This window comes from Crocodylus siamensis, chromosome 1 (genome assembly GCF_052110815.1).
Source record: "Crocodylus siamensis isolate JL-2025a chromosome 1, ASM5211081v1, whole genome shotgun sequence".
Classification (NCBI taxonomy): Eukaryota; Metazoa; Chordata; order Crocodylia; family Crocodylidae; genus Crocodylus; species Crocodylus siamensis.
Genome location: NC_143395.1, coordinates 391,098,892 through 391,118,169, shown reverse-complemented (window position 1 = coordinate 391,118,169; position 19,278 = coordinate 391,098,892). Strand labels below are relative to the sequence as shown.

General features: G+C 43.6%; 2 protein-coding genes across 4 annotated transcripts in view; one reads left to right on the top strand and one right to left on the bottom strand.

The window, feature by feature from the left end:
- Positions 1-8,524, bottom strand: part of KBTBD3 (kelch repeat and BTB domain containing 3) — a 34,522-nt gene extending 25,998 nt beyond the window's left edge. The window contains exon 1 of one of the 2 annotated variants that reach the window (XM_090029948.1): positions 8,399-8,524. The gene's annotated coding sequence lies outside the window, so the exon portion shown is untranslated. Of the gene's footprint in view, positions 1-678; positions 1,385-8,398 lie in introns of those variants that run through there. The other variant, XM_090029955.1, reaches the window with a different exon arrangement.
- Positions 8,525-8,793: 269 nt separating this feature from the next.
- The window catches only part of AASDHPPT (aminoadipate-semialdehyde dehydrogenase-phosphopantetheinyl transferase), a 70,378-nt gene continuing 59,893 nt past the window's right edge, over positions 8,794-19,278 (top strand). For both annotated transcript variants that reach the window (XM_090029934.1, XM_090029925.1), the window contains exons 1-2: positions 8,794-8,959; positions 11,948-12,173. In XM_090029934.1, the coding sequence (XP_089886060.1) occupies positions 8,816-8,959; positions 11,948-12,173 (370 nt within the window). In that variant the 5' untranslated portion in view covers positions 8,794-8,815. The remainder of the gene's footprint in view (positions 8,960-11,947; positions 12,174-19,278) is intronic.

Sequence of the window (19,278 nt, the reverse complement as noted above, 5' to 3'; positions counted from 1 at the left end):
TTAGTAGCGTTTCATTGTAATCATGGAAAAATGTGGATTTAGGGGGTTACTTTTTTAATGGAAAATCTGGGATTTTTTTTTTTAATCAGAGAAAACTAGGGTCCCTCCATATCACTGTACTTGTACTGGTAGTAAGAATTCTCACCACAAACAGCTGTGTCACCTGCTTGACACACTGGAAGGCATCCAGGGGCTTGTTAACATATTTTAATAAAATGCACTGTCAAATAAGGAAGAAGCACATTATGGGATTCTGAGACTGCCTTGAGAGAATAGTGTGGGTTTAGCATCTTCCTTCCACAATGCTAGTCTCTAAACACTAGAAATTCATGTCATTCCTTTGTAGCTGCACTATCTGACCAGTTGCAGTGAGAAGCAGAATCTAGGCAGTTGTGGAGGGAAGGATGGTTGAATAAAGAGAATCAGTAGACACTACAGAAAACAACTAGGAGTCACAGGCTAACAGATTCACTCACAGATCACACAAACAATATTAAACACGAGTTCTTGCTTTTGCAAGTCTAGGATGATAGGCAGTAGCTACAATATGTTCACGTGCAGAAGGCATCCTTAGGCTAAGCACAGACATTCAAAAGCCTGAGGCTGAATTGATTCAGTTTTTGCAGAGTAGTCTATGCTGCAAAGTTTGGACCAATTAGCAAATGAACAGATACTCACTTTTGATTCAGGAAACGCAGCCACATGCCTGCAGTGGCTCAAGCCAGAAGCTGGGGAGTGCTACAGCATAGCTCTCTGGCATGTAGCCAGCATGGGCTGTGTATTTACTTCCTCTTTCTGCTGCCCCCAAGGTCTCTAGGATTTGCGGTCCACAATCACATCAGCAGGACTCTGCAGGGTTGCTTATCACTTCCTCTTCCTGCTTCCAGGTGCCTCTGGGATTTGTAGTCCACAACTGCAGCTAGCACTAAGTAAACCAGCAGAGCAGGGCAGGGCAGGGCAGTTCTCTACTTGGGGGATGGTGAATTTAACCCTTCTCCTTGGCCCCAAACCTTAGCCAGGTTTTGCCTGGGGGGCTAGTGAGCTAGCCTTCATTGCTCCAGCTAGGGAGCAGAAGGGCAGGGCCAACCCTGCTCTCTGAAGCATACATCACAGTCCAGTCCAGGGCTGTAGAACATGCTGGAATACTCTGATTTAACTTCAATCAGGAAGGGGTCTGGGATAGAAGTTTCATAAACCGGTTTGACCTAAATTAGTTAAGTGTGATACTACATTCAACCTGGTTTATCTTAAACCAGTTTCAGCCATTTTGAAACTGGTTTATGCATGCTGAACTTCTGTTCTGTTACAGGTTTAAACCTTGAACAGATCACTCAAATCAGTTTATCTGTAACTTCTGTCACTAGCCTTTAGGTGCATGCTTGGCTTGTTCCTATCGTTCAGTGCTTTAACACAAATCAAGCAGCAGGCAGTGGCAGTACTTGTGGAGACACCAAATTTTACAGAATAACTGTATCAGAGTTATATAGCATAAGCTTTTGTGATCCCAGGGTGAGACACCAGGCACATCTTCCTGTAGATGTTTGTCATTTGGGGAATCAAAAAGGAAATGACTGGCATTTCCAAAGGAGAGAAGGGGATGAGAGGTAAAACAAGCAGGGCTCATACACTTTTTCTGCTCCCTCCATACACCTAACTTTCCAGTACTTCAATATTCTACCTGTGCAGGGACTGATGTATCAGAGGGACTAGTTTACAAATAAATGTGCTGGCTGATAAAAAATTTGTGCAATACTTACATACTAAGGTGAACTAGCTTTTTTCAAAAATGGAAATGGGAACATACTTCCACAACTCCCATATTAAACACTGGGAACAAAACCTACTTTCATCCACCTTGGCTCATTAGTCATACACTGGCAATCTTGACAACAGCAAGGAGACGTTTAACTACCAGGTAAGTAGTTACAGGATGACAGTGGGCAGTGGTTCTGAACCTTTTTTTAACAGGACCGATTTGTAAATATCAGTGACCAGTTCCAATCCAATGTCCTTCACTCCTGACCCACTGCCCCCCACCCCCAGACCCCCCCAGTGTGTGGGGCAGGGGGTGGGTGTGTGGGGCATGGGGAGCCCTAAGCAGCTCCTTCCAAGCTAGAACTCTGCTAGCCTGCAAAGGAAAAGCCACAGTTTCTCATGTTTTTCTTCTTTAAAGGATAATCCATTTTTAAAGTTTGTTTATGGCCCCTTCATATATTTTTGCAACCCACTTTTAGGTCATGGCCCACAAATTGAGAAACCCTGCTTTTAGGGGTGTGGTAGGGTATTGTTGGTGCCTGCCACTTTAAGGGCTGGGTCAGGCATCCAGCAGGTGCTTGATGGCAACAGCCATTTTGAGAACTTGGTATATAAAGGTTGCAGTCTGATGTTGCTAGTCCAGGTAAAAACACTGCCTAGCTGAGCTACAGCAGGAACAATCAGAAGGTAACTGTGAGACCTTATAGGGATGGCTCTTGGTCCTGGACATGATCTAAAACTGTACCTTGCCAGGGATGGGTGGCCTGGTGAGGCTCCTAGTGTTGTGGGGGTGCCCAGGAAATACCAGGCCAGTTACCACTCTGGTGACAGGTGGGTTGGAGAGCCTTAATAACTGGGAGGGTAACCCCATAGTAGGGCTGAGAAGGTGGACCCTTGTGAGAGAGTAGGCAAGATGCTCAGAAGCCTGACTTGAGGCATCCTCAACTGGTCAATGCTGGGGGGAAGACCAGAACGGTCAAAGGGGCCAGGGGCCCACTGGAAGGGATGCCTAGCTGAGAATCTGGGGTTCTGACTGGCCTTTGAGATGAGGCCAGGGCCTGTGTGGCCAAAGATCCTAAGGGGGGCACACCTGAGAGGGGGGAAGAGTGCAAGGAGCTAGGCAGCCCAGAAAGAAGGGCAGAGTAGGCCACCTGATTGGAGGGATCCAGCTGGGGTCTAGAGTGGAGGTTACTGGGCCCAGTCTGGGGCTGTAGGAATGCCCAGAGCTGAGACACTTTGGCCACACAGGCCCTGGCCTCGCCTCTAAGGCCAGTTGGAACCCCAGATTCTCAGCTCTGGGCTGGAGACACTAAGAACTGTGATGCCATCTGTGAGGCATGGGCTGCAGTGTAGGGGAGGTTCGGAGCCACAGATAGTGCCCCCCTGGCATCGGGATTGGGAATGGCCAGTTCCTGCATTATACCGTCAGTTTATGTAAGCAATGAAGTTGTAGCAGGTGAGACTGGGCAGACTGCCCCAGAGAGACAGAAGGGCAGGCCAGCATGAGACCTGGCCCCAAGAGTTGTCCACTGTTCCAGGGGGCCAGAAGGGAAGCTAGAGATGTCTCATGAAAAGGCTTGACCTTATCAATTCAAATATTCCCCCCCACATGCTGCATTTACAAAACATTTGTGAGGACAAAAGGGAAAGATTCCACCAGGGATCCCAAGGGGAGGTAAAGCAAATGTCCACTAATTTGGGGCAATAAATATAGTCCCCACAGTGCTGAGACAGCAGGAGGACCTAAAGTAATACTCCAAGTACTGTGCCTTGTCTATGTCTGTTGATTTTTTAAAACAGCATGGTCCTGTCTGGGCAGAGCTGGAAGTAGCATGTATATTCATGTAGACATCACATTTTTATTAACCAAATTTAAAGCCAGAATTAAAAAATAAAAGGTTTACCCAAAGTAATCTCAAACAGCAGTAAACTGCTTTAAATCTGAGAAAACTGACAAAACGAGCAAACCACATGGGATCACTCAACTAAAACAATCCTGATATTATTAATTTTGGAATTTGCTGCCTACAGGGATTAATGTCTTTCCCTTCCATTAGCATTGAGCAGTATGACCGGGTAATGGGGTGTCCTCACCTCTGGTTCTCTTCAAATAGACAGGGTGCTCTCTGTGGAAGTGAAGCTGGGCTGCTGAAATGCAGCATGCTAGGTCTGGTGATTTATTAATTTCTGCAACCCTTCTTCCTGCTGCTTTCCTAGTGTACACATGCTCATTTACTTCTCCCTGCTGCTGCTACTCTCCCATATTTTCCTTCTACTTCCAATCCCCAAGTGCCCAATGATTCCATTTCCTCTTAGCCATACCCACATTTCAGCAACTTCTGCCTCCTCCTTAACATCAACTTTGCTTTTGTCACAAATGCCCTGCTCAGTGCCAGGGATGTTGACAAGAAACTGGAAGCTTTAAGTTTCTAGCAGTGGTAGAGGGGAAAAATAATTGCTAAACTGCTGCAAGTTTACTGGAAAATATTTGAGGCAGTTTTTACAATCAGACTGCTTGCTAAGGGAGCTTTCTTGCTGCAGGACACCTTTGTCCCATTTTCCACAGTAATTTTTCTGGGCAAATACATGCCTTGTATTCCAGGGTCTGGAAGTTTAAAAAAAATAAAGAAAAGTGCTTGCTAACTATTGTTAGTTTGGTTGATGCTTCCTTGCTGAGAGCAATGAAGACCCAGAGCATGCAAATCCTGAATGCCTTTAAAGGATTTCCAGACTACTTCACAGGTTACCTGTTACAAGAACACAGGACGGGGATTAACTAGTTCAAAGTCAGAAGCTTTCATAGGCAGCAGCCTACTTTGTCAGATGCTATGAACTAAGATCAGGGGATACCACCAGTAAATACAAAGGATAGGGAAAGGGGGAGGAACCTGGCTCTTTGCAAGCTCATTCAAATCTTCTAATGATGTGAACTAAGGTGTCATCTTTCTCTGCTTATTGCCTGATTTCAAACTAATGCAGACAACTACCTTTTCTGTAACCATCATCAGAAATGGTTCCAGAGGAAGAGCTTGTGGAGTGCTGTGGAAGCATGATCCATTCTTGGGCAGAAACAAAGCTGTTCTACTGTGGAGCCTCCGGACATGGTTTGTTTCTGGAGGTTTGCTTGGAGGATTTTAAAAGACATTTCTGTCCAGGTGAACAAGATCCTCCATATGTATGTGAAGATATGTAGGCTAGACTAGAAGCATAGCTGCACCTGCCAGACACTGAAGCAGAAACACTTAAGACCAAGAATTCATCACTACCACGCTGGCTAGCTTAGCTTGCTTTAAGTGGAGTACTTGGATCCAAGTATGTGGATCCAGGACCGTTGCCACGCATTCACACGCTGTGATTTGCATCTTTCAGGGAAAAAAGCCAATTCTCTTTCCCCCGCCCCAACCAAAAGGCACAAAACAGTATCTCTGAACACAGTAGGAGTGGGCACAGTGCTCTTAAACTTTACTGTAATTGCCCGTAGGGTCTCAAAGGAGCATCTGAGATGAAAGAAAAGCAAAACGTTAGGTTGGGCTTAGGGAGGGTATCAAATTCAAATGAAGTGTGGAGGCATCCTATGGTAGAAAATACATGTGCTCAGCAGGAAGGTGAAATAACTGTAACATTTGCTGCAGTGGTAGACCAATGTGAAGGGTGGGAGGGGGCCATGGCCCCCAGGGACCTGTTGGTTGCTGCTGGAGGAGGGTTACAGCAACAAAGGGAAAGATGAACTCTCAGTTGGTTTTACATTGCATGGGGAGCTGCTTTTACTTGGCCAAAGGAAGAAAAAAAAAAAAAAGGCTTCTGAAAATAATAGAATGTTACGCACAGACACATGCCAACCTTTATTAACAGAATTAAAGTTCTGCCAGCATAACTTGGTAGGAAAAATCGGACCCAAATTAGCAAGTTATCAAAAGAATGATTTCTCTACTTTATGCCAACAGAAAGAGTTGTGGAGTACTATATTATCTTGGTGCGAGTAAACTGACTTTGGGGGAAAAAAATATAAAAAACAACCACTACTCAATTGACACCATCTCTGCACTGACAGATGAACTTCATTTGAACTTTACAGACAATTAATATTCAGTCAATCATTTTTTCAAACACCCAAAACGGATACTGGTGACATTCAGAGACATCTGAATCCACAAAAATGGCATTTATCAATAATACATTTTAAGATTTAGTATTATTAGACAGAAGGGAGACAAGCAGGTTTTCAAGCTTTTGGTTCTTTAGAAGTGTTTGAAGGAAACAGCATGGTACCAGTATGCCACACTGAAATGGCATTGATTCCTGGAAGATTCCAGCAGTGGAGAACTTCCTCTCTGTAAGTAGTGAACTTTAATTGCATATCCTCACATCATTATATCATTCCAAGACAAACCCCTCTCCTCTTAAGTTAAAAGCATTCAGAAAACATTCAGTATTTGCTCCTGACATTAAGTTTTTGGTTACTGTTTTATTTAAAAGAGACGAGACTTCAAAGTCCAGGAATTAAATGTATAAATTTAATTCAATAAGGAAGTTTCTTTGAGGAACTAAGACATCATTGTTGGATTTCCATTCTGGAAAACAAACAGCCTCTAAACAAACTTATAGTTTTATTGAGTTTATAGCATTGTCTTATTTGTGATGCAAAGATACAAATATTTAAGAAATTTATATAGAAGAACTGATTACCCTCCTAATATCCTGGGCACCTCTATAATTGAAATCCAACATATGCGCATTGTAACTTTTAATTTCTATGGATTTTATCGCTAAACACATCACTTGCATTGCATCTTTAACCTAACATTTGCATCTTGTACTTGTAATTAATATTTATTCCTGAAAACCAAGATAAATCAACTAAACTTATTAAGACATAAAACTGGTTTATATATACTTTACTTGTAACAAAAAGGGCAGAAATTGATTGAACCTTCTTTAATTAAATTCTGCTTTCTGTGGAATCCTAGATTCCATCAAAATTGCTATAATCCTACTACACAGTTTAGAGTGTAGCCCCAAGTACTTCCTTAATGATATGGACTATATAACCCTAAATTAAAACTGCATTTACTGAACTCATATAACATTACTTTCTTAATACTGGTTTTACCCAATCCTCCCCTGAAGTTAGTCAATAAATATAAATTTTCTCTTTGAACCAAGGTGGGGAAGGAAAAAAAATAATTCCTGCTTCTGTATATATTGGTTGTTTCACTAAGTCTTGGAGAGAATAATGGAAAGACTTTTATAATTGAACAGGTAATTCTTTTTTAAACATTTTGTTCAGGTTAAATTTCTTTTGTGGGTGCAAATTGTGGCAGGTGGGTGGGGTACCAGCTCCTGGTGCCGACTTTAGTGGGAGTGTCAAAATGGCAGCCTCCCAAGGAGTCTCTGCCAGAGCAGCAACAGCATTCCCATGTCACTACCTTGTGCTCTGCCCTCCACCACTTCCAACAGGGATTGCCCAGGGCAAACTCTGCTGGTTAGACCTCTGACTGAAACATTTTACAAGGCCTGATTTTGCAGGTTTTTTGTAATGGGAGACCTGGAACTGACCAACATCTGTCATTTTCAAGGCTTATACTAGATTCCCAAACATTTTATTAGAAGCCTTGAAACGGCATAGTTCTGTCAGTGCTGGGGTATTAAAATCCCTAGCACTGGCTAGTTGAGCTCCTTGTCTTGCAGCAAACCCTAGCCTTTAGGCTGAAAACAGATTAGTTTAACTCCTGAGGGCTGAGGAGCCCAAGGTTTGAGTCCTACCAAGATAGGGGTGGGAAAGGTGTTTACACAAGGTTTTAAAGGGCAATTACTGTATTTACTCTGCATCCCCCTCCCACCCCTTATTGTCAGGCACAGCTCAACTCCAGCTGGACTTCCCCCAGCACAAAGCACAGGGAAACAGCCCCCTGCTTGCAAGGACCATGCTCCCACATGCTGTCCTTCAGCCAGGGACTATCGTCAGAGCAACATCTGACAAGAAAGAGGTGGAGGAGAGAGGCTGAGATTGAGGGGAGCAGGGGAAGGGAAGGGGCAGTGACTGTAGGGGGCACTGACTGTGTTGAGTGATTGTGGGGAAGGGGCAGTGGTTGTGCTGAGTGGTGGGGGGGAAGGTACAGGGAGCGTGAACAGGAGACACCCCTCCAATACTTAGGTTTACACCTAGAAAATTATGGAAATTGATACATTCCCCATTTACAAAATGGAAGCCTGGGGGGGCATCGTCTTAGATGCCAGTCCATGCTGTTCGGAGGCAGCACTAAATCGGGCTCGGGGAGTAGCGGGCTTGTTCCTCTGTAGCTGGCCAGGAGACAAGATGCGGAACGGACGCCTCAGAGCTCCTCCCTCCCCAGACAGACACGTCCTTGCCCCGCCCAGAGAGGGAGGATGCCAGGAGGGAGCCCCGCTGCTTCAACAGACGCTACAGCGCATGCTCATATGGCTCGCGCATGCTCAGTAAACACCCCAGGCTTTATTCCGAGGCGCATATTCCGGCAGTCCGCGCAGCGGCTGGCTGGGGATACCCCCTCACAACCTGAAAGTGGCCCTGTCCCGGGACGGACGTGCTTCTCGCACTCACACCTCCGGGCGGCGGCTGCCCCCTCCCGCCCCAGGCCCCGCTCCACAGCGCGCAGCCACCCACCTGCAGCAGCCGCCTCCAGCTCTCCGCTCATCAGTCCCACCCCCTGCATGGCCAGCGCACGCTCATTGGCTCTCCTTGCCGTCGCTCTTCTCGGCGGCGCGCTGCGAGTGGCTCCTCGCCTTGTCAATGAGGGAAAGCCCGCCCGCCCACCCACCCTAACGGGCCGCTAGTCTCCTCCATCTTCTTTTCCTGCCCCGCTTCTTGTTGACGCCACGTTCCCAACGGCAACCGCCTCTCCTCTGATAGGCTGGAGGCTCGTGGTATATCCCTGTCACTCACGAGGCTGTACTGACAACGGATTGGCCCCCGGGGTTCTTCCGCACGAAGCGCACGGGAGGGAAGGGGCGGGGTTTTCCTCCTCGCAGGCGCACTGTGCTGGGAGGGCGGGGCCTGGATCAGACGGCTCTGTGGCCGGTCATGGAGCGCGTGCGATGGGCCTTTCCCTGCGCCGCTTGGCGCCCCAGCTGTCGGGACTGGCTGTTGGCTGCGCGGCTTGTGCAGCCCGAGGAACGGGACCGCGTCCACCGGCTCGTCTTTGCCCGTGACGCCAAGGCGGCCCTGGTACCCGGGGAGGGGGGAGCGGGGCTTGGGAAGCTGCATTGGGGGCAGCACTGCGACCGTCTCCGCCCCTCACAAGGGGGCGGCAGAGGGAGCCCGTTGACCACACTGTCCCAGCTCTGGGGCAGGGGGTTTTACTTTCTTCTTGGCCCGCTACAGTCTCTCCCCCTGCCTCCTCCCCTGGTACTCTCTGCTAGGCAGGCCAAACGTCCAGGATTGACCTGGGAATTGGACATTAATCTGCAGGAGACTGCTGAGAGTCATCCGGGAGATAAGTGACAAGGCGTGCATTACAATAAATATTATTAAATGTTGGGTCTGATTTATACATTTGTCATTTTAAACACTATTCCATTAATTATGATATTATTATTCATACACTGTTACATTTTAAAAACTAGGTTTTTAAAATGTAATAGTCATGCATTTGCCTTTGCAACATGCCATAATTACGTCCTGGGATGAAACCTGGAATAGATTCAGACAGAGCTGGCAGCTCTCTGTCTCCCTCTCTTTGCCCTTCTCGTTCCCCCACTTTATTGTCAGATGTTGCTTGGGCTCTAGTCCCTGGTTGGAGGGCTTGGCTAAGCCTTCAATTAATGGTGTGATTTTAACAAGCCACAAAGTTAGTACAAAGGAATCAAAACTTGTTGTAGAGGTGGTATCTTTTAGGCCAACTAGGTGTTTGCAAAAAAACTTCCTTTGCAAGCTTTTAGGCATGGGCCCCTTTCATTAGGCTTGGGAGATTGCAAAGATTGTAAAAGTTCTAGGTGGAACTGAAAATTCATATCACACAGGAGATCTGAAGGTTTTTTCTGTACATGTCTTTTGTGGAATAACTTTGTTCCTTTTTTGTCTTAATTGTGCCTTTAATTGGTGGAATGAGTAGCTGGGGCACAATTTAAGGTTTGACTACCTGGTTAATTGCATAGTAAAGGTAACATGTAGAGTGGGCCTGTGAGTCATTTATGATGGAAAGTTTGCTCAGTTTTCCTTATGTAGCCAAGAGGGGAGTAAAAACTAGGAGAGAAATTCAAGGTCCCCCTTGGAAAATATTAAGTAATAAGTTTGAAACAAACTGAAGAAAGTTCTTTTTCACACAGTGCCATTCAGGTGTGGAACTTGTTGGTCCCAGAGACTGTGGAAGCTGACAGTTTAGCCATATTCAAAAGGTTTGGACAAATTCTTGGAGGAAAGGGGCATCAGTAGCTATTGACAGGCAGTTAATGTTACATCCAGTGGATGATCAGCATCACGGGAATTGAAGGTATAGCCTCTGAGTCAGAACTTCCTAGACCTTAAATGCTGGAGGGTAGAAGTGAGAGAAAATAAGTGGTGGGGAGGGAAGCCCTGGTCGGAACGAGTTCTCTCTCCCTTTCAGCATCCATTCTCTGGCTCTGTGATGCACAAGTGACTAGGCAAGATGGACCTATGGTCTGACCAAGTAAATGGCAGTTCTTATGTTACTGTGGGGTGTCTTGAGTCTGAAAAGGTTGAGAACCACTGAGTTCTCTACAGCCTGCCTTCCCCAGAGAAGGCTCAGGGTGACTTATACTAACACGTTCCCTCCACCCCCCCAATGAAATATGAAAATACTACAGGGGTGTAGGTTGTAGCCATGTTGGTCTAAGGACATAGGCAGGCAAGGTTCTTTGCGTGAATCTGATATCTTTTATTAGACCAACTTAAATAGTTGGAGAACAATTTTTAAGCAAACTTTCGGGTTCAAAAACCCTTTGTCAGGCCAAGGAAGTTTCAGCAGTTGATGTATGCAGACCAGCCCAGCCTCTGGTTTAACTTTTCATCCCATCCAGGAAGAGCACACAAGACAGGCAGTCAGTGAAAATGTAGATAGAGGAGTCAATGGGTGAGAGACTGGCTGGGTCGTGGGGGAGAGAAGGGGGATGAATAGAGAAGTACCTTAGAAGAAAATACTACAACACTCAAGTAGAATAATATGCAATAAACACCAGGCTCCCCAGACAATGCCTTGAAGTTCTGCTCAGCGCCCCCAGCAAGGTGCTCTAAAAAGATAGTGAAAGAAAACTCTTTCACAACTTTATTTTGTGATGTGACATCCAGTGAGTGATCAGCAGGAATCTTGATTTTCTCTGATTTAAAAAAAAAAAAATCCCCAGTTTTTGGTTTAAAAAAAGTAACCCCAACTCCACATTTGTCCATAATTAAAATAAAACACCTCTCTCTCTTGATATAGAGAGATATGTAGATATCTATTATTAGTGGCATTTAATTTTAATCGTAAGAAAAATGCGGATTTTAGGTTACCTTTTTTAAATCCAAAGATTGGGGATTGTTTTTTATTAAAGGAAAGCAGGATCCCTGGTGATCAGCATCATGCATTACAACACAAGCACATGATATAAAAGAACATAAGTTGATGCATCTTGGAAAAGTCATGGAACCTGAACTTTTAGCTTTATGCTTATCTATGACAGCAAGTTGAATAATATGAAATGTCAGACACTTATAAAAATGTTTTAATGCTCTAGACCTATTTCTACAAACCCTCATTTAGGCTTTAAATAAAAGCAATACAAAGGGGAAAGCTAAGTTTTTCACTTGAATAGGCTGTAAAGACATATTGTCCAGTGTTGGACTTGTGGGCAGAGAGTATGCTAAACAGGCTATGTAAAAGGTAGAAAATCCTATTTAATTACAGTTTGATTTGTTAGAAAGGGAATTGGTTTTTTTGTGCCTGGTATTGTACAGCATATAATGCTGCTATGTAACAAATAATTGTTACAATGGTGAACTGAGTGGATACATTTTAACCTTTTTGTTAATTTACCCCATGTTAAGGCATTTGTAAATAGTTATGTAGTTCAAAATCAATATTTAGTTCTGTGTTGTCTTACCGATAATGTATATAAACTAAAATTATCATGGTAGAACTTTAGCAGCTACAACCTGTTCTTTGTACACAGAATAGTAGTTCTGTTTGTATCAGCTTTAAATTATTTTATTTCACAGGCTGGGCGTCTGCTGATAAGGAAACTAATCACAGAAAAACTGCGGATACCTTGGAATGAAATAGTCTTGCAAAGGACATCGAAAGGGAAACCTTTCCTGGCAAATAGCATATCCAGTATCCATTCCAATTTCAACTTTAATGTGTCTCATCAAGGCGATTATGCCGTCGTTGCAGCTGAGCCTGAACTTCAGGTTGGCATTGATATCATGAAGACTAGTTTGCCAGGTAATATGTTAGCATTATCAAAGCAAAGTTTATAATGTCTCCTTATTGAATGTTTTAAGGTTGTTAAAAATCAACAAGTAGTTAAGTAGTAATTGTTACTGGAGAAGAGCAAGAATGAGCCAAAACTTGTATTTGGTTTCTTTTACATCACAGGTTATATTTTTTTGCTTCTGTTTTGCTATAACATTTTTGATAACTCATTTTGCTGTGCTTCTCCTTGTATATTTCCATCCTTCAAGTTGAAAATACAACCGTGGGCCAGCCAGTAGCCTCCTTGATTCTCCCTGCAATCTGCAGGACTGACATCTGGAGAAATCTTCATTGCCTGAATGTTTTTTAAAATGCTAAACTTCACAGAAGTTGCCAGTTTGCTTATTCATTGGCATAAAACTGGAAGGTAACCTGGTTATAGATGAATGAAATGCAAAGCAGAACACTGTAAATATAAATGATTTCTAGATGTGTTCCAAAAACATGTAGTTTTGTGACGAGCTTTTCATATAGACAAGTTCATTTTAAGTATGGCTAGATTAAAGGAGAGAAGTATACTGGAACTTTCAGCACCTGTTTGTTTTTGTTTTTTTTACTGGCGTTAATTCCCACTGAGCAAGTTGCTTCTTTAGAAAATGTATAAACAAATAACAAAATTGATATGAAACTGTAAGAAATGTATTTCATTTTCTGTAGAAGACATTTTTTTCCATATTTCCTCCACAGTCATCAGTTTGTCCATTTTTATGTGCTATGACACTTATAGTAAACAATTAATTATCCACTAAGTAGGATGTGGAGGTTAGGTGCATGCTTCATCCTTCTCTGACCTTAAAGGAGTTGAAGAAGCATATATTGTATTTTCTTGCATATAACCTGTACCTTTGGGCCCAAAACCAGCTGGGGAAAATTGGGGTGTACATTATACAAAAGCAAAGGGCTCCACATGGGTGTGGAAATTTCAAGGGAGAAGGGAGGTGGAGCAGTGGCAGCATTAATTGCTGCAGATCTGGGAGCCAGGGTAAGGAATGCCCAACCCCTCCCCCCACCGCCTCCTCACCCCTCCTGTTCCCCACTCTTTCTGCTGCCAAATTTCAGGACCTATGGGGAACCGCTGTCCCCAGCTGTGGACTGGATTGGGATAGTACATGGGAGTGTGCACCCACTGCACCAAGTCTGATCCAGCTCATGGCCTGGGTCCTGGCATGTTGCTCCAGAGTCAGTGTGTGATCTCAGAGTCAATGTGTAGGGTTGGACTTGGCACACAGCTCCAGTGCTGGTGTTCTAGTTTGGGTTTGGACATGTAGCTTCAGTGTGGTGTACCAAATTGGGCCCTGGCATGTGACTCTCTCAGCTCTAGAAACCCTAGACCTCTACTCCAAGATAAGATTTTTTTGTCCTTCTTGGGGCCTTTCAAAACTAGGGTGTGTATTTATATTTGGGAGCATGTTATATGCGAGAAAATGTGGTCTATGTAATATAGAATAAGACTGTCATTTGGCATATATAGTGCTGTATATGTTGTTTTCGCAGATGTATAAAATCCCTTGTGCTTTCTTCTTCATGATTAGCTAGTCATATCTTCTACTCCAGAGCAAACCAAAATATCAACATGAATCTCTAAAACACTGTTAAAGTTATTCATTTTTGTTGTGTATAACAGAGTAAAAAAGTAAAAGAACACCTAGGTGACACACAACTTCAGGGTTAAAAACCTTCCTGTCAAAACTATTCCAAAATCACTTTAAACTACAGTAAAATCTCTTATTCAGCATCCCCAGGGTAAGGGGATTGCTGGTTATGTAAAAACTCTGGTTATTTGAAATAACCTGGCAGGGTTTTCAGGTAACATGGAACTGGGGGCGCGGGGAGGGGGAGGAGGAGTGGGGGTGGCTACACGCATAGTGCAGGGTGGTGAGTGGCGGCAATAGCCACCACATGTGAGCTTCCCCCCTCCCCCTGCAGCGCCCAGCTGGTGGAACTGGGGGAGTGGGATGTCAGCGGTCACATGTGGAGTGGCAGCAGCACAGGGTGGTGGGTGGTGGCAGCCATTGCTTACAAGCTTCCTCCCACCCCAATGTCTGGCCAGCCGGCCAGAAACTCTGGTTAATGGAGTATTCTAGTTGGTTAAGTACTGGATAGTAGGGCTGTGCAAAAGAGCACCATTTTGTTTTGCCGTTTTGATGGGACAGTTTCATTTCGAGTTTCGTTTAATTTCAAAAGCATTGTTCCATTTTGTTATGTTGAAACAGTTTCCTTGTTTCAACACTGTTTTCAACGTTTCACCTATAGGCTATAATGGGGAAGCATGAAACTGCCTATAACTTTGTCATTTCTTGCCTAATTGGAATAAAAGTAGCAGGAATATAGCACCTTCTGAGGCCATGATGCCTGCCAGCTTTCAAAGAGATTGGTGCAGGGGGGTTTTGGGAAACTACATCTCAAGCTGCTGACAAGCAAAATTTGTGTCGTGTGTGTTAAGGCACAGCAGGGGGAAAACTTCAGGCATGGTAGTCCCTGCTGAGGTCATGATGCTTGCAAGCTTTCAAGAAGGTAGGTGCAGGGGTTTCTGAGAAACCTTACCTCAGGCTGCTAACGAGCAAAACTCGTGACACGTGTGACTTTGTGTGTTAAGGTGTGCCCTCACTGGTGCTGGGGTTTCTATATAACAGGGTAGTGTGCCCCAGTGATGCCTCCTCTTCCCCTATAGTCTTAGACTGGTCCACCACTTTAAATAACAAGTAAAATAAAGCTTAGTGAGCAGCAGCACAGTAGCACCAGCAGCATCTCTGGTAGCCAAAACGTCACAGAGCCTTTCTTTCCTCTCCTGCAGGAGCTTCTTTAGCAGCTGCCTGAGAACTTTCCCTGCCAGCCCCAGCCCTAGGGCTTAGATGTACCCAGGGCCCTGCATCCTTCCAGTCAGGTGCTAGGGATGTTGGTCTAAGGACATGGCACTGGCAGACAAGATCCTTTCGGTCAATCTAATCTGGTATATTTTAGCAGACCAACTGAATAATTACAGAAAGATATCTTAGTAAGGTTTTGGGTTGAAAAACCCTTCATCAGACTGAGGAAGCACCTGCAGTTGGTGTGTGTGGTGTTCCTGTATGGAGGGAATAGTAAAGAAGTCAGAGGCTGGCATGCAATGCAAGCAAGAAAGCAAGTCAGTGAAAATGAATAAGGAGGTGTTGAGGGGAGAGGGACAGGCTGGGGTGGGGGATAAGAAGGATGTAGCAGCTGGGGTAAAAATGGAGAGGTAACTGAGGAGTCAGGTGTCCAGCAGGTTCTAGTGTGTCAGAATTCCAAAGTCTATATTGAGTCCATGAGTTTCTGTACCTATTACCTAGGAGGCTGATGAAGTACAGTTCATAGGCTCATCTGTGAAAAGTGGTTTGTAAATTCAAACAAGTACTTAACCTTGCTAATTGCATCACCAGAAGCCAACTTCCTGCAGTCCAAAATGCACTGAATGGATCCAGGCCATGCCATGACAAGACACGTAAAACCTGCCAACAATATCTCCAGTATGGAGATGTCTTCACAGTACAATACATATCTCCACCAGGGTGCCAAGTGCCCTGATGGAAAATCTGTGGAGACACCAAGCAACAACAGTGCACCAGAATGAGCACACACTGAAAATCTGTCAAAGACAACAGCAGAACACAACCTGTCTCCAATCTCTCAGGCCTTATCTTCAAAGGGAATTGAGGATTCCCTAGGTACAGAAATCCATGGATTAAATATAGCGATTGAAATCCTGACACATTACAACCTACCAGACATCTGACTCCCCAGGTACCTCTCCACTTTTACCTGCGCAGCTACATCCCTCTTCCCCCCCGCCAGCCCATCCCTCTTCCCCTGAGGCCTCCATTTCCATTTTTACTGACTGGCTTTCTTGCCTGCACTGCATGCCAGCCTCTGGCTTCTTTACTATTCCTTCCATCCGTGAACAGCACATGCACCAATTGCAGGTGCTTCCTCAGCCTGACAAAAGGTTTTTCAACCGAAAAGCTAGCATCCCAGACAGCTAAGCTGAGCTCACCTGGAGCCTCACAACTCCACTGCAGCCAGCAAGCTGCAGGCCTGTCAAAGACATGACAGGTCTGGGCTTTCCCAAGCCAGGACTGTATGCGTGTGTGTGGTGGCTGAAGGTTATGGCATCTCCTACCCACTGTTCACCAAGGAGATCCTCAGTCCTGGCATTTCCTGGAGCTGCCACACTGCCAGCAGTCCCACCCGGCCTCCTGACCCTGGCAGAGTACAGTTTTTAGTGGTCATGCTCAGGACTTGGGGCCTCCTCCTTCCCCATAGCCCCAGCCTATGCCTCCAAGTTCATCCTGACACAGAAGCTCAGCAGGAGCATGTTCTTCCCCTGCTGGCTGGTGAGGCAGTGAGTGCCCCATCCAGCTCTGAGAGCAGGGTATTAAATGGTGTTTAACAAATGAAAAAAGGAAAGGAAAGAAATAGGGGCTGACAGTGAGGAGGGCGGCATTCACTCCATCTGCACCTGGAGTTTGGGGAACCCCAGCAGCGGGAGGTTCACCTTGAGGAACACCAGCTGCTCCACCAAACCAGGATCCAAGCAGGTGCAGTGGGTGACACTACATCCTCACAATGCTGAGCACCCTCCCCTTCAGAACACTGGTCGGTGAACAGGACAGGTGTTCCCAGGCAACCATTTTTTTTTCTCTTGTCAGTGAAGGACAACTTTAATGCCTACTTTGCCACTTACAGCTGAATAATAAACATTTGTTTAATGTAAGTGAAAAACAAGTTAATTTCATATTACAGAAATTACAAACCAGAGCTATTCCTTAAAACAAAATGTGTAATTTGTCAGTTCTCCTATGACAATATTTTATCACTATGGTACAAGGGGAAAAAATCATAATTTTCAAATTCTGTAAAAAAAACAAAAACTTTTTGTTATCGCCATACTGTTATCCTTTCTACTATAGTTAATTTTAATTTATAAACATAAAGTAATATTTGTATTTGAGGTTTGGAAATAAAAATGATATAAGCATTTAGTCACTTTGGCATAGTATATTTTAATGGAAAGACCCACACTAATAAAATTTAGTCTTCTGTTTTATGTACAAAATGTTGCAAGTTAGTTCAGGCAACAAGATTAAAAGTGGAACTAAGTTTTCATCCCTGGTATAGCAAACTTCTGCTTTTTTTTCCATATTAGGCTTTGTCTAGAAGCCTCCTTTTCTTATCAGAGTAAAACGACACACTGTGACTTCTATTCTGTATGTGCCTTTCCCTTGGAAAAGATTGCTGGCACTGAAAGCTCCACAAAGTGGTGCTGTTGCTCTGTGATTGCCAGGTTCGTAATCTCTTTGCACGTACAGGTTTGTATATGAACATCCCTAATCTCTTTTTCTTGGCTGCTACAAGGACAAAGAGTTCACTGTTTGTGAAATACACTAAGGTATTCTTCAATATTGCATGTCTTTTAACTGAACATGAGGTACTACTTCATTATGATTTTCTAATGCCTACCTTACCAAATCCCTTGCTACTGCTGTTATATCCCTCAGTTATTCCTTGCACCGCCCTGACATGATTGTGTTGTATAATCATTTCTTTTGTACATTATGTGCAAGCATCATGAATCATTTCAGCTGAATTTTAAGAAATATGCTGGAGGCAAAAATTCTTGTGGACGATGTCTTTTATTGGAGAAACTGCATGGTTGGGATAGACAATGCAGTTGGTTCAAGGGTATTGCAGTTCCCTTCTTCAGATCTCTGGAAGGATACTGTGATACCTAAAAGCTTGCCTCTGTCCATCTCATCCAGGCAGTTGGTCCAATAAAATATATTGCCCACAGGAATCCTTGCCTCGCATATTACATGGACTATCTCAGCAACAACACACCATCTGATCACTACTGTAAAATATGTTGCAATTTTGTACATTTCACTTATATAAGCGTGAGCAGACTAAATGCTGTGAAACATTTGATATTTTTATTTTTTTCCGTATTGCCTGTTCTTTGAGTTGAATTTCATCTTGTATATAGAGAGTAGTGATAGTTTTCTAGTACTTAAAGGTTCCACTGAACTAAGAGGACGAACTGCATGCAATTTTCATCATTCTCTTCCCCTGTTTAGATTAATGGATTATATGCATTATATGTTTTTGTTTTAAATATGTTGTTATCCTGCAGAGCATGATTGTGGTAGTCTCATCTACTCTTTGCTAGATCAATAGAACAAAAATTTTTAATTTCCTAAATAGAAATGATTCCAGTACTACTACTAGATTTAAATCATGTTCCTAACTTAATTTTGAAGACTGAGCTTAGTGCCTTTTAGTTTGTTTCAGATTGTATTAAGATGAACTTTTCAGTGATTTGAGAAAATGCATGCCTTTCTATATATCTGTTAATGGAAGTAATTACATATATATCATTTTGCATGAGAAGCAATACAACAAAATGATTTTTAAAGCTTTGAAGAGTGGCATGATAAGCATTCTTAAACTAATGCCTATGAAGAAGTTAATTGAGTTCCTGATTTTATGTCAGTCTTTTAACCCAGGGGCATGAACTTTTATAACGGCAACTATTAGCTTGACTTAAATAATGTGTAGCATGTTGATATACCAGTACACACAACTTCTGGAACACAAGTTCATTTTCAAAGACTTTAAAAAATAACCATGCATTATTAAAGAGAATATTAATTTTTGCAAAATTCAGAACTTTACTTCCAGAGCCTTCCTGCTCTGGTACTGGATTTATAATAAGTCAGGTAATATTTTTTTAAACAGAATTCTAGACATTGATTGGATTACCCTTTTTTCCCTCTCATCTTTCCTAGGCTAATCGGAATCTGACTTATCTTATCCAGTAGTTGGTTTGATCCTGAAATTTCTGATGTTGATTCAAAATTCAAGTATCTAAGCCACATAACATTTTCTGCCTTCTGTTCCTGGATATTTCAAGCCTACACTGAAGTTTATTAGAAGGCATGAGAAGTTAGTTTTCTAAGTTGGTCAGCCAGCCTAGGAGCAATATTTGAAGTTTGTGAATTTGTATATGAACATCCATAATCTCTTTTTCTTGGCTGCTAGAAGGACAAAGAGTTCACTGCTT